General features: G+C 31.3%; 2 protein-coding genes across 10 annotated transcripts in view; one reads left to right on the top strand and one right to left on the bottom strand.

Moving 5' to 3' along the window:
* Positions 1-6,621, bottom strand: part of LOC132725620 (uncharacterized) — a 61,504-nt gene extending 54,883 nt beyond the window's left edge. The window contains exons 1-3 of one of the 9 annotated variants that reach the window (XR_009625088.1): positions 6,467-6,606; positions 5,315-5,376; positions 404-475 (exon numbers count right to left, since the gene is read on the bottom strand). Coding sequence is in view for 1 of the 9 variants with exons in the window: in XM_060710764.1 (XP_060566747.1) it covers positions 404-475; positions 5,315-5,336 (94 nt within the window). In the remaining 8 variants the exon portion in view is untranslated. The other 8 variants (XR_009625086.1, XM_060710764.1, XR_009625087.1 and 5 more) reach the window with 8 other exon arrangements.
* A 6,999-nt stretch (positions 6,622-13,620) lies between these two features.
* LOC132725617 (CD209 antigen-like) lies at positions 13,621-15,710 on the top strand. The gene is made up of 2 exons (XM_060710762.1): positions 13,621-14,777; positions 14,983-15,710. The coding sequence occupies exons 1-2, from the start codon at positions 13,774-13,776 to the stop codon at positions 15,128-15,130; spliced, it is 1,152 nt and encodes a 383-aa protein (XP_060566745.1). The 5' UTR covers positions 13,621-13,773; the 3' UTR covers positions 15,131-15,710.
* The last annotated feature ends 283 nt before the right edge of the window (positions 15,711-15,993 follow it).

Below are 15,993 nucleotides of genomic sequence, written 5' to 3'. Positions count from 1 at the left end.
ATCTGTAAAGGAGAAAGAGTATATCATAAGATTTCTAATCTTGCGGTCGTGTGTTGAATCCCACTAATGAGAATATTCACATTCGACTTCTACATTCCTCATCTGTCATATTTATATATTTTCCATCCTCAATTAAGGTTGTTACATAAAGTATAAGATACAAACAACACTCTTAAATAAGTATATATCAATATGTAAATATAAAGTAGAAGCAATGCATTACATTAATTAATATCATATGTTCACATCTAGAACATAATTATTTACATGTCTAGTAGCCAATCAGTCCTTCATACTAAGCAACAGTCCTTAAAAATCATACGCATAGATTATGGAATTATACACACATGTACCACATATTACACTTCAAACAATTATACACAATACATCAAATGTAACTTACCATCTGAGGGATGAGTGAAGTACATCAATCTTATAACTGATACTTCCTCTCTATCACACCAGTGACTGTTAACTGCAAGGTAAAATATTTATAGTGAATAAAAGATTAAAGGTGACTTGATAGATACATGTCATTCTGAAACTCATACTTTTTTACAAATTTAACAATCAATGGACTGGACCAGAATAGAAAAGAATCACAATAATGCAATTCTCCATATTTACAATAAAGCATTAAGCAGCAGTCAGGATAAATACCATAGGAACTCTGGAACAGGACCGCATATTGCGGCGCATAAATCCGAATCCTTACCAGCTTTACATATTGTTTGTCCGACCTTTGAATATCTTTTTATATTATACGAGCGGATGGTCTTTAATTATCTTATCTCAATTTAATATAATCTGCTAATTTAAAAATCAGTCAAATTTACGGTATATTGAAAAAAGAAAAGGAGTGACATCCGCCATTTGCCGCAACGTTCGTCGTAAGTTACCCCCCTTGATATGCTTGATTTTTGTTTTAATTTTTCTAGTACTCTCTTTATGTCACTCAATACATGGGAAACTTTCACATTTCCTAATAAGGAATACCAGATGAGTGCCTTGAATATTTATCTATGGATCATGTTTTTAATATTCCTGTTTTTCAGTTAGGCAAAATCTATTAGACCATATTACTAAAGTGTCTGTTTTCTCCATGTAAACAAATCATAACACGAATACGCCCGTTATAATGACGACTATACATGTCAAACACTAGTGCATGTCAACACGTGTAAACATTAAACTGTTACGATACCTGATGGTTGACAACGATAACGGGAACACAATTCTGAAAAAATAGTAATCAAGTGTAGCCAAAGGGGGGGGGGAAACTCATGCCGAACGTTGCGGCAAATGGCGGATGTCACTCCTTGTCTTTTTGCGACGGACGCGCCCTCAGGCGCGTTCAGAGCTAAGTCATCTACACATGGGATTTCGTCGGCTACAATCGCGCAAAGTGTCCTAAACCGATTAACAGCCCAAGAAATAGTACATGAATTTGATCCTTCAAAACTCCCATACTTTGTCGGGATATCTTAAAATCTTCCATATTTAGCCTTTTCAATTTCAAATTAAGTTATCCAAGTTAAAATATAAACGTATATTATTGATAAAAACGTTGTAGTCCCGTAGTATTATTGCGCAATATGCAAATTACTGCCGAAACGATTTACCGCTGTCGAAAAAGTAGGACAGAAAATTATACTACAATAAAGGTGTAAGCTCTGAGTTCCAAGACATTATTAGTAGGAAATAAATATTTCTACTTTATACAAAACATTATTATTAACAAATCAAAAGTTTTTCGTGACTCTAGGATAACTCGCGCATTAATAAAAGAAGAACTATTTTCGTGACTCATACCGCGGGTTTAGCTGAATATTCAGCAGTTATTAATAAATTAGATACAGTACAATGGTTAGTATAAATATCTATTTTTGAAAATGCATGTAAGAAGAGAGTTTTTCCATGTAGTCTTTCATGGTCAGGAAGTTATAATATCAGTTCTACTTCCGATTCTTGTGGTTTGTTAACATATTTTTCTAGGTCACGTTATTCTAAAAATAGATTCTGCTTCACCTGGCCTGATTTTTGGACAGGCGATTAGGGAGTACACATTATACATGTAATAAACCAGCGGATTACATGCAATACTTTAAGAAATTCTATACAATTGTAAGAAGCAAACAAGTTGAAAATGGAATTAAGTGTGAAATTGAAAAGGACAACTAAACACTGTAGTGCTTAAGTGACATTTAAATTAAAATAAAAACGATGTGCTCTTGCCTCTACATCTTTACCTTGTAAATAAAAAAAAAATCTAAAAAATACACTATTAATTGCTGATGATTTTAACTAAAACTTTTTAATGAGACATATCCAAGATAAATAAAAATACAAATGACTTATATTTTATTGTCTATATGCCCACTATGATATAACACGCGAAGCAATTCTAAATAGCATTCTCAAATGTATAATGTATTATGCTTGAAGTTTATTTGCATGGTTTTATTTTAGAAATATTTCGTTGACAGTATTTTTTTTCTATTTACATATCATTTCTTGGAATAAATCGATAAGGACACTGATTTACAAGTTTGACCAGAGTTTTTAGGCATAAATTTCATTCTGTATTTAAGTGCTTGAAAGTAGAAAATCTGTTATATCAGTTTGGGACACAAAATATATTGCTCTACAAATCTCGAACTTGTATGGAACAAATTTTCTCTGTTATATATTTTGTGTTATGTTTTTGTTTTGTTTTTTTCTAAAAAAAACCTTAATGTCTCTCCGGTTGTATGTCCGTCGCATTCAGTGCTGCAGCACTTTGATTTTATAATACCGTAAAATTTGACCAGTTTTAAAAGTAACAGATTAGGTTCAAGTGATAATATATTGTTTGAGGCCATATGCTCGGATAATTCTTAAAGATATTTAGATGTAGCAGAAACGTTTTTAAAAACCGTTACACGATCGAAAATATGCGCCGCAATCTGCGGTCCCGTTCTCGAGTTCCTATGGACAAATACATACCAACTTAAAAAATAAAGAACTTGACCACAAAACACTAATTTTCTCAAGTCAAGTCAAGTAAATTTATAAGTCGGATGCATCAACAATAAACATAAGCTCTGATAAGCTTTTTACACCGACTTCTGTAATATAAAACACATGTTTAAAGTATGATAAATGAAGAAAACGGTTATAATAAATAAGACAAATAGCATTGCGTTAACAAATAGAGAAGACAAGCAGCATCACACTAGCATTCGTCAGTAACATACAAAGGTAAGAAGTAAAACATATTAAGATCTAATAAAACTAGAACTAACGGATGCCCCAACTGACAACATATATATATGGTATATAGTGAAAAAATCAACAAAGGGCCATAATTCTGTTAAATTTTGTCGCAGCAAAAATTCCTTCCTTTACTTTCATCTACACATTAAGGTTGTTCATCCCTGGAAGTTTAAGCAAAATCTGCCATCCGGTTTAAGAGAAGTTGCGTTCACAAAATCTCTATATCGTATAAAGTGAAATCAAAGTGCTGCAGCACTGAATGCGACGGACATGCAACCGGAGAGACATTAAGGCTTTTTTTAAGAAAAAAAAAACAACACAAAAGATATAACAGAGAAAATTTGTTCCATACAAGTTCGAGATTTGTAGAGCAATATATTTTATGTGTCCCAATCTGATATAATTCAGATTTTCTACTTTCAAGCAGAACAAGTCCAAATTTTTAAATACAGAATGAAATTTATGCCTAAAAACTCTGGTCAAACTTGTAAATCAGTGTCCTTATCGATTTATTCCAAGAAATGATATATGAATAGAAAAAAAACTGTCAACGAAATATTTCTAAAATAAAACCATGCAAATAAACTTCAATCATAATACATAATACATGTGAGAATGTTAATAAGAATTGCTTCGTGTTATATCATAGTGGGCATATAGACAATAAAATATTTAAGTCATTTGTATTTTTATTTCTCTTGGATATGTCTCATTAAAAAAATTTTTGGTTAAAATCATCAGCAATTAATGGTGTATTTTTTAGTTTTTTTTTCATTTACGTCACTTAAGCACTACAGTGTTTAGTTGTCCCTTTCAATTTCACACTAAATTCCATTTTCAACTTGTTTGCTTCTTACAATTGTATAGAATTTCTTAAAGTATCGCATGTAAACAAAGTAAGTATCCGCTGGTTTATTACATGTATAATGTGTACTCGTCCGAAAGTCAGCACAGATGATGCAGAATCTATTTTTAGAATAGTGTTATCTTCTGGTCGAAGGCTATTATAATCTCATAGCAGGTTAACTCATATCGTGACCTAGAAAAATATGTAAACAAAACACAAGAATCGGAAGTAGAAATGATATTATAACTTCATTGTACTGCAGTCTAATTTATTACTGCTGGATATTCAGCTAAACCCGCGGTATGAGTCACGAAAAGAGTTCTTCTTTTATTAATGCGCGAGTTATTCTAAAGTCACGAAAAACTTTTGATCTGTTAATAAAAATGTTTTGTTTAATGGGGAAATATTTATTTCCTGCTTATACTTTCTATGAATTATTGAGCTTATTAATTTGCTGTCCTGCTTTTTCGACAGCGGTAAATCGTTTCAGCAGTTATTTGCATAATTGCGCAATAATACTACGGGGCTACAGCGTTTTTATCAATCAAACACGTTTATATTTTAACTTGGATAACTTAATTTGAAATTGAAAAGGCTAAATATGGAAGATTTTAAGATATCCCGACGAAGTATGGGAGTTTCATAGGATCAAATTCATGTACTATTTCGTGGGCTGTTATTCGGTTGAGGACACATTGAGCGATTGTAGCCGACGAAATCCCATGTGTAGATGACATAGCTCTGAACGCGCCTGAGGGCGCGTCCGTCGCAAAAATCAACAAAGGGCTATAATTCTGTTAAATTTAGTCGCAGCAAAAAATCCTTCCTTTACTACCATTTACACATTAAGGTTGTTCACCCCTGGAAGTTTAAGCAAAATCTGCCATCCGGTTTAAGAGGTGTTGAACAATAATTATGAACAACAACCCTGACATTAACATACACACAAACTGTGTATTATACATGTATATCAATCATTCTAATATCTCTTCTTTACAACAACAAAGACTCAATGACTTTCCCATCAAGAAATAGCATGACATAATAATCATTTGATTCCTTAGATTACTAACATGAAATCAGTTAAAACCAATGGAGTAATCTCCCTTGAAAAGTATCAGACAAGACCGGCGAATTTGTCTCCCTTTGCAAAATTATGAAATTCAACAGTAAGCTTAGATCTTAAAAATAAGACCCTGTTACATCTACTACCTTTAAACACATTAGTGCACATTCGGCGCTTCTTTCTTCAGCTGTTAAACATCTAATATGCTCTAAATATATAATTAAAACTATTAAACACATGTTTGACATTTCTGAAGATTTTAATTAATATGATTTTCTGTAGCATAACAGGCTGGTTAATATGCTCGAATGGGCTCATCATATAAAATCATATTTCTAGAAAAAATAATAAATATGCTTCTTTTTAATTTGTTTTGTTTATTAAAGCATTATATATGACACAAATCAAAATCAAAAAGATTTTGGTTGCCTTTAAATTTCTTAGAATTATTTCCCTTTATTTCCCATTTTCAGGAAACAAAATATTTGAAGTTCATAAAAAAATATGTTGTAATGTAAATTTCTTAACAGAAATGTATCCAACAACTTCATTTTGCTCAACGCCTGTATATTTATTTTATATATTTGGATGTAATATTTTGTTTCTGGCATAAATATTTTGAAAACTCTTTGACATTGAACATCTCACTTTAAAGTTTTCCCTGAAAACTGAATGAAATGTATGCTGATAGGTGTTGGCGCAATGAATTAGTACATAAAGAATTTATTTAACCAATTTTCTTTTATACTTTGCATTTGTACATGTAACATATATTTGAAGGAGTTCAAAATTATCAGTTATTATGTGTTATGAAAACATGAAAAAGTAGAAACGATTATCACAAAAGTGACTGTAACCAAATATGTTTTCTTTCTGTTTGTGTAATATATTTTGTTCAATAAACAAAGTTTTAAAAAAGTATCTTTATCACTTTTTAGAAATGTGACTTTTTATGTTATAAGTCTGATCAGGTTTTTTAACCTGTCTGCATAATCAGATAATATGCATTTAATTATCTTTTCCCTAATAATTATTTAAAATAAACCATAATTGTATACTAATTTCCTTTACTGAAATAAAGAAAGAAAATGTACCATTATACCTTTACTACAGATCACCTTGGCGAGCAAGGTCCTTGCTCGACTACTCACAGTGATGTATAGTAAAACATATAAAATTTAATCCAATGAATTGAACATGTAATCTATCATGTAATTTAAAAGAAACAGTTTTACACTTCAAGCATGTAACATTGCATAGACAAAATACAAATAAACTTAGAATAAAAACGTTCAAACCTGAAGTCGCTCAATCTTCCCTGCCTAAATCACACAGCGTATAAACAAGTTAACTGTAAATTGCACGGAGTTTACACGTTGGCTAGCTATTTACTCGCTCGGGGACAAATTCACTATCACACAATTGGTCATGCTACTGCAAAGTTTACACACCTCTTCTAAAGACTGTTAACGGGTCTAAATGTTTTTTTATATATAAAAAAATTGGGAAAAAACCTGTTTATGGATACCCATGATGTGTTATGAAGTCTGCAATAATTATAACGTCCATTTGAATGAAAATTTATAATGGGCAGCCAGTCAACTTTATATGCTTTTAGATTCATTTTATACCGTTATTTTATAAATACGAATACGAAAAGTTAATTTTCATAAAGTGTAAAAAAGTATAAATTGTAATATATACAATGTTTGGAGATCAAAACATGTATTTTACAGCAAAAATAAGATGATTCGTGGAATGTTATGTTCAAATATTCAATATTTAATATGTTTAATATGTTGCGCTTGCATGCAAGATTCAAATAAACAGACGCCAGCTTACAATATTCATAATAGTCTGCACTTTACTTATTCCACCATTTTCTGGAATATAAAGACATGGAGAACACTAAACTCCTATATAGACTAAAGGTAATATTTACTGTTGCAAGTCAGTTCTTTTTTTAATGATATACAATGTACATGCAAACGCAAACCTCTTAAACAATTAAATAATAACTTAAGTCTTGCCTCCTTTTTTTGCGTGAGGGTGGGGGTTGTTAGTTTGTTGTTTTATTTACATTGCATGCGTTCATATAATATAAACATCATATGATAAAGATTTTTAAAGATTTTATTCAAGTAAATTCCAGAAGGTCATAGACCCATGAGGACAATATATTTACAAGTAATCAACATATTAACATAAAATGAATACATGCATAAGAAAGATATAAACATCAATTATGATCATAGCATATTTTTCCGAGATTAATTATGTGTTTGAAACATAAAACATGCAAAGGTTTTTAACGTGTTAAAGTTAAATCATTGTATGATGAAAGATACAAGCTTAGATAAGATTTTAATTATTTCTTTCTTTATTTTTGGTGTGTGGGGGTGGCGAGGGGGATTTTACGTTGCATTAACAAAGAACAGATCACACAGTGTCTTTCTAGCATTACTGATGGAGGAAGACCTCAGTTGCACCCGTCCCACCTCCCGCCTCTCCACCGGTGCATAATTTAAGGCACGAACGGGCACCAAAGTAGAACCAACAGTGTTCCGTTTGATTCAAGATGAAATGTCATTCCTCTGTCATTATGATACCAAGAAATCAGGCAATATGTTTAGAGGTAACATGTCTAGGTCCCCAATATTGACATTTGGAATTAAAGGGGAAACAAACGCTCGAATTTGAGAATAACGTTAGAATAGTCCAAGAAGTAACGCGGAATCATACAAAACATATGGCAGTCCTACGTCACAGTAAGTAAACGGACTAATACATTTCATTGAAAATCAAATTAAAAGAACTTATTATAAATTACTTTGTAACGGACACAAAATCAGGTATTGCCAGTTTACCTTCATTAACCATTTTTACTTTTTACCTAAGCTCCTATGATTTCGAGGAAATACATGTATGTCATGTAGGTCAGAGCCCCACATCATCCACAAAAAATTAACCGTCAATGACTGTTACATATTTATAAAATACACTCACTCTGAAATGTGTTTATAGTTTAAAACCCGCCATTATTCCGTTTCGCACCATTTACCTCGCTTAAAAAATATCTACCCGCTATACGTTCGACCCCCTGCTAATGCTGTTTTGTAATAGAAAGAGCAACGAAACACGAGGCCATCTGATCTATACGAGGGGGACTTTTGAACAGGATATCTATGTGTATTGAGACGTTATAGACGTTATAACAAGCTAAAAGATTTATACAGTAATGACAGAAACATAGGCTGTTTTGTTTTATAAACTTCTAAACTTACAGATTTGAATAAATGAGTAGACAACCGACCCGAATAGTCACTTGTCAAATCTAAAAATATGCACATGTTTATATCTACAATACCTTTGTCAAATTAGAACACAGGAAGCTGAAACCGAAAGCTGATTGTGACATTAACGCTGATTTAATAATATGGGATATTCATATATATAAAATAACATACAAACCCACTGTCCTGACCAAAATATGAACGACCGTTATAAATTTTCATTTCTCGGTCGCCATTTAATTTGTCAAATGTGCAAACATTACGTTCGCTTTAACTAAGTGTGCAACCATTTCGTTTGTTTTAACCAAGTGTGAAACCATTTTGTTCGCTTTAACCAAGTGTTCGACAATTTCGATTGCTTAAACCAAGTTTGCAACCATTTCGTTTGCTGTAACCAAGTGTGCAACCATTTCGTTTGCTTTAACCAAGTGTGCAACCATTTCGTTTGCTTTAACCAAGTGTGCAATCATTTTGTTCGCTTTAACCAAGTGTGCAACCATTTCGTTCGCTTTAACCAATTGTGCAACCATTTCGTTCACTTTAAAAAGTGCAACCATTTCAAGTCCTGCCCGTTGAAAGTAGTAATCATAAAATAAAGCTATCGATTCTAAAATTGTTACTACGTAATCTTAGTTTTGATCATGATTACAGATATTTACCGAGCAACCTCGTTTTGGGAGACGAAGATTTTTGTTTTTGCTAAGGTAATGCTGTACTGCTAAAGAGGTTAAATTTACTGTGAAGTGCTTCTGTTGTTATAAATAGGTTATTTCTCTATAGAAATTCGGTCAGCAAAAGTTGCACTAAAGAAAAATATTTGTGAAGCACTTTCTTAGAAAGTTGGCATGATGACAGAGAAAACAGGATACGTGTTTATATAAAAACGTTTTAAAATATATAATTAACTGCTAACACATGCATGCATGCAGCATCTCGTCCTATCTCGGTAAGTTATAGTATGGCAAGTGTACAGCAAAACAAGGCCCCTGCTGTTTTACAGTCAACAGGTATGGAAAGCCATGGCTGTCTTATATTGTTCTTTTCCAATAAATTTAACCAATCATGCGGATTATATATAAGTTCACTTCCACTATACATGAATTGAAATGACCCTTTTATAAACCGGAAGCCATTATATTAATCTATAGTTACAATATATGAAACAAAACCATCAGTGTATGAAATCCAAGAAGCTATATATCAGTTTATTTTCAATAAATATGATACCAATTCTTCAATATATGGTACAAAAGTAGCTACATATGGAACCAGATATCCTTATATGAATCCGAAATGTCTATATATTAGTTCAATTTATACTTTACATGTATGAAACACTGAAGTGGCAATAAATAAGTTGATTATCACATTATATGATACCAGTTGTTCTATGAATGTTACAAAAGTAGCACTGTAGTAAACCAGATATCTTAATATGGAACCGAATTATCAGTAGGCCTATATGAATTTATTTTTACAATTTATGAAGGCACTTAATCAATGAAGAAACAGTATATTAGTTGATTTTCACCTTGCATTGATAGCAGGTTTTCATTTCAAACACTGCTCAGACCAATATTATTTCGTTTCTAACAAGACAAAATAATGAAGATCATGTTATATTCTTTCAAATGGAAATACTTCAGGTGCCAATTTTCGTATAACTCTTTTCGATTTCGCACCCTACTGTTGATAAGATTTAGAAATTATAATCAAAATAAATAATAAGAAAAAAAGTTATTTTATCAAATTTTCAACAATAAAAACTTACGTCTCAGACTGGATTGTATTGTGTTTACATCAGTGCCCAATTAATCATTTTTGTATGTTTGAAATGATGTCATTCTAGGGCGTTTATGAATGAGTTGTGTACGTAATGATGACGTCATTACGCTGGTAACGGATTTGCGCCGTTTTGTCAAAAAGTATTTACTGGTATGGATCAAATCTCTGACGTTAGTGTATGTGAGATATTATTCAGTATTGTATGAAAAGAAAACATTATAAGAACTAAAAATATCAATAAAAATGTTTTTTACTGTTGCTTTAAAAGTATGTGTAAACTATATAATCGAGGGAGAAAACATAACAGCCGCATATACAAGTAGTCCCTTGCCAATGTTTATTGTCAGTTTAACACCGTTTTTCTTCTTTGTATACAGTGACAAAATCACGAGGAGTGTTACAATAAACCATTTTATCAATGTATGGAACCGCATAGTTAATATATAAAATTATGTTGATTTTCATAAAATGAAACCATATATGCAATAATATGTCATTTTATAAAACTGGTATCATATTATGAAAGAATCCACTTAATATATAGAAATCTATAGCTCCTTCGGTTTCGTTCATTGATTAAATGGTTTCATATACATTTGTGTATTGTAAAAATAAATAAATATATTGATAATTCAGTTTCATATAAAGAATATTTGGTTCAATACCTGGCTATTTTGTTACCATATATTGAAGAATTGGTATCATATACATGTAATGCCAAAATCAACTTAGATATTGATACTTTGATTTCATACACTGACGACATGATTTTAGATATTGAAAAAATGAATTAACATATTGATAATTCGGATTCATATAAGGTTATCTGGTTCCATATATTGTAACTTTGGTATTATATAGTAGTATAGAAGAATTGATATCATATATTGAGAAAATCAACTTATATAAAGCTACCTTGGTTTCATAAACTGACTGCATGCATGTTTTGACATATTGTAACTGTGGATTTATGTAATGGTTTCATAACAAGGTGTTTTAAATAATTCATAAGTTATCGAAGTGAACCACATGGTAAATAAATTGAAAAAGAACAATATAAGACATGTATGGCTTTCCATAAACAAGCACTGGTTTATGACACTTGTGTACTTGCCAGGAAAAACATGCTTCATCTGAGAAATCTAAGATAAATGAATAATATCCAAGGTTACGTCAATCTAACATCTGTTCTAACAAAACAAGTGCTGTTTTTATTGGCTGTCGTTTCTGTTTGAAGGCTTTTCCCACGATGTGGATGTAAAATATAAATGAAACCAAACTACGACATCCAGTTAGTGCCACATTTAATGTAGATATTCAATCAACAATCAACACAACGCACGACAGACGTAATGTCAATGCACAATGTCATTTAAGATTTGTATGTTATATTGTAGTCATACGTGTTATGCGACGTGTCGAATGCAGATATCAGCTGTCACTTTGCATTATCGTTGCAACGTCATGTGTCTGAAGTATATACTAGTATATACAAGGCACTAAACCGGTTTATGTAACATACATGTAGGAATACAAAGTGCATGCTTCTCCAACAAGAACCGTATATCTCCGAGTACAAGCATCTTCCCATGGCAATGTCTATTTTATTTTTTTTTGAAGAATCCTGATCCTATGTCCATTATGCCGAAAAGTAACATAATATAAGTAGATGACAACGACTTTGGTAAATATATATCAAGAATAAATTACCAATCGCAACTTTTCGGCCCTTTCCGTCAGTCTTCGAAAAAGGACCTCGAACACAATAGTATGAATACACAGAACGGATGCGGCATTTCGGTCTAACCTACGCTAAGAAACTAAACGTGTAAACAAATAGTAAAAAAATGCTGGGAATTGTTCACAAGTTTATTTCCAATATATGTGGTAAAAGTCTACCTAAAATAAGTGAATTTATAGATACAAAAGCAAACAATACATTATTTCTTTATTTATTATTATGGTTGTAGAAACCGAAAGTACAAAAAACCAACCTGTTGACATTTAGTCGGATTTGTTTAAAATTGTACATCAGTGGACATATTTAAATTACAAATTGTTGTCAGACATATTTTCAATCATAAGTGTACCGAAACAGACATTACTTTTCTTTACATAGATTTGTTTTACATTATCTGGTTCTGTTTACATCTGAAACCACGTGGTAGAACTACTTTAAATCCGTATTGTTTCCGAGGTAATTATAGATAATAGCCGAGAATGTTCCGATTGATAAATTATTTTAATGCTTTTCTATTTTTGGTTCGGACGATGTCCGTCTGTTATCGGTTGGATTTCCTTAAAAATTAATGTTTTTAGAATTGCAATCTGAAATCGGTGAATCTCATTGGTCATTCTATAATAAAAGGTAAAGGAAAGTTCTTACCATTCTATAATAAAATGTAATGGATAGTTCTTACCATTCTAAAATAACATTTTAAGGATAGCTCTAAAATAAAATGTATGGGATAGTTGTTGTTACTATAAAACAAATTTAAAGGAAAGTTCTAAAATAAAATGTACAATCATGATGATAGTTCTTTACAAAACGGGAATTTCCATAGCTACAAGGAATAATTATTATGTTATTGTTATGCAAGCACTGCTTACAATTCTTTTTGTATTGTAAACTAAGAAATAATATAATTTGCATGCTAACCAGTCTTACTTCGGCCGAGTATCTTTTTGAAAGATACTTCTTGTTGTTGTTTTGTTGTTGTTGTTGTTTGTTTGTTGTTTTCTTTTGTTGTTTTTTTCTGCCATTGCAAACATGTTTGTTTTAGATTAATATTGAGTTTTAAATAGATAATGCATGGCCACGACGGAATGGGGGGCATAGTATCGACGGGTCGGGTGTTAAATAGGAGAAATACGGTATGAGATATATCCACTAAACAATATTTTTTATGTATATAGTATCAATGCAAAAAACCGGTAGTACTCGGTTCATCTTCACAATTCACAATTTCACCTTCATGAATTCACAATTTCAACATGCAGAATTTACGAATTCACTCATTCAACTTCACGATTTCAACTTCGTGAAGAATTAATCTTGAATTCGTAAGGTTGAAATTGTGAAGTTCAAAACAAGACTTCATGAAAGGATATCGTGAATTCGTGAAGTTGAAATCGTGAATTCATGAAGTTGAAATCGTGAATTCTTGATGTTAAAATCGTGAATTAATGAAGTTGAAATCGTAAATTTATGAAGTTTAAATCATAAATTCGAGAATTCCGTATGTTGAAAACGTGAATTTATGAAGTTAAAATTGTAAATCCACGAAGATGAAATCAAGAATTGAAATGTCCCCAACGGTCTTTCGTACATTAAAATTTTATCGTTGATTTTGTATCTTTTGTTTTTTTAACATGCCAAATAAACGAATATACGAGGCAAGTGAGCCCAAACCTGTTTCTTCTATTTCTTCTCAAAAGTGTATTTGATATTTAAAAAACTTGTTCTAACAATTTTTAATTTCAAACGTTTCATTGATTTTTTTCAAGATATTTTTAACGTAAACGTTATGAAAACGATGATCAATATAATGGAAAATACAGTGGCAATTTTCTTCTTTTTATTTGTACTTGTTTCTATTGTGTATGCAAAAAGAAGAGACAGATTTGATATCATAGAAAAAAGAATTGGTGGTGTAGAAACACGAATTAGTATAATTGAATCACGAATAAATTCGGACAACAAACTGGCAAAATCATTGCAACAAAACTTCGAGGAGCTTAACAATTCTTTGATAAATTTCAAGGATCAAATGTGTCCTATACAGCACCAACAGACAGAAAAAGAGAAGAAGACTTGTTCTACAAAATGTGTTCAACTTCTAAAGTCAAGCCGAATACTAGTGTCGTTAGGACTTAATAGGGAAAAACAATGGACAAGAGATCAAGTGGAAAATCTTACGGGTCTAGTGAATGAACAAACTGATCTGCTTAATAAGAACTTCTCAGAGCTAAAAAACGAACTCAAAGATGAAAAAGAAGAAATAGAAAGCACTCTAGAAATGATCAATGCAACAATTAATGACAACATCCGAACAAATCTGAGCAAACTGGACGAAATAATCACAAATAATGTTAAAGATATGAGGGAAGTGTCTCTAAAGAGTGACACCACAGAGAAGTTGATAAGTGTCCAGCAGAGAGAAATAGAAGCTTTAAAAGAAACTCAAGCTAATCTTTTAAATGTTTTAATTTCTGCAAACTTGATAAACTTAGAAAACTTGATAAACTTTGAACATTTGGTAAACTATGATTTTACATGTCCATTGGACTGGACAGAATATTCATCGTATTGTTATTTGTATATTTATGAGTTAAAAACGTTCAGTGAAGCTCGTGCTCATTGTAAGCGTTTAGGAGCAACCTTGATTGATTTTGAAAATATTGAAGCAGTTAATTCTACTATCGTGAAATTAACAAAATCACGTTATTTTGTCGCATGGGTGGGTTATTCTGATGAGAAGGAGGAGGGTACTTGGATATCAGAAAGAACTGGTCAACCTGCATCATTCACGTACGTATAATCAATAAACATTTAGAGAAAGATTGATCCCTCGGAAGCATTAAACACAAAATAGTTACATGAAAATATACAAGGATTGCTCTCCTTTATACTAATACATATGCTAGTCTGTTAGTGAATTTCATGATCAGTACGCAACATCAAACGTGAAAATAAGAAAAAAAAATATAAAAGTAAATTATGTTTATATTTTCAGAAATTTTAGAGCCAATGAACCCAATGGAGGTACTCGTGAGAATTGTGTTGCGATCAGTGGCTTTTCAAGTTTATGGTTTGACCGGCCATGTTACAATAGATACCAATTTATTTGTAAAAAAGAAGCCAAGATAGATTTAAAGTTGTGAAAATCGGTATATATTTTTAATTCAAGGCTGATTGAACATTTTGGTAAATAAAATGCTTGCTTTGTTTACAATATTGTACAGTCATAACTTGTAAGATTGAATTATGCAAGTTTATATCATTGTAAAATTTTAACATGTATGACTTTAATTATAATGCCAGTTTTTATCATTGTAAAATTTTAACTTGTATGACTGAATCTTTGCCTTTGTGTTCTAGATTCAGTATGACTGAATATGATAAATTTCATTTATATTTCTCTTTGATTTGTAATGAGAAAACTTTTTCTTTTTCTACCGTTCGTATTTTGAAAACAGCTGAAGTATTTAATGGCATGTACGTGTATAGGTTTTATCAATAAATGAATCAGGATGGATAATTTTAAAATTTTATTTGACAAGGCCTGTGTTCGCGGGCAGCTCATTCTACTTTTATCAATGCTTAATATTTAAGTAAAAGCAACGTAGAAAAGGCGCATAATTCTGCAATTTATGAATGCATTTAATTTTTTGAATAGATATTGTCAAGATAAAACACTGCTCATTTGTAACACGCTTTATTGAAATAAAGATATAAAATGAGGGTTTAGTTATGTGTTGTTATAAAAGTATAGTATGAAATACACTCATAATTTTTGGTAAATTATAAATTTTAACAGCATACTTATTGACTTCATTCTCAATTGAAAGAGTTAATTATTAGACTTGCTTACTACAGAATAAAAAAGTAATAATTATATCTATAATTTCGAAATTTGTATGGACTTTATCAAAGAAAAAAAAGTCGGGATATGACTCTCTCTTCGGTTAGGTTGAGGTTCAGTTTTCACAGCAAACTTTGTATAAGTTTTCATTATCACGATGTG

The sequence above is a fragment of the Ruditapes philippinarum genome, unplaced genomic scaffold (genome assembly GCF_026571515.1).
Source record: "Ruditapes philippinarum isolate M1 unplaced genomic scaffold, ASM2657151v2 ctg311_1_1_1_1, whole genome shotgun sequence".
Lineage (NCBI taxonomy): Eukaryota > Metazoa > Mollusca > Bivalvia > Venerida > Veneridae > Ruditapes > Ruditapes philippinarum.
Note: the sequence above shows the minus strand (reverse complement) of the source record. Positions and strands in the feature narration are given on the sequence as shown.

Coding starts and splice junctions, on each gene's coding strand:
- LOC132725617 (XM_060710762.1), top strand. CDS start 13,774: ATGAAAACGATGATCAATATAATGGAAAATACAGTGGCAATTTTCTTC. Junction 14,778..14,982: donor GGTCAACCTGCATCATTCAC/GTACGTATAATC, acceptor TTATATTTTCAG/AAATTTTAGAGCCAATGAAC.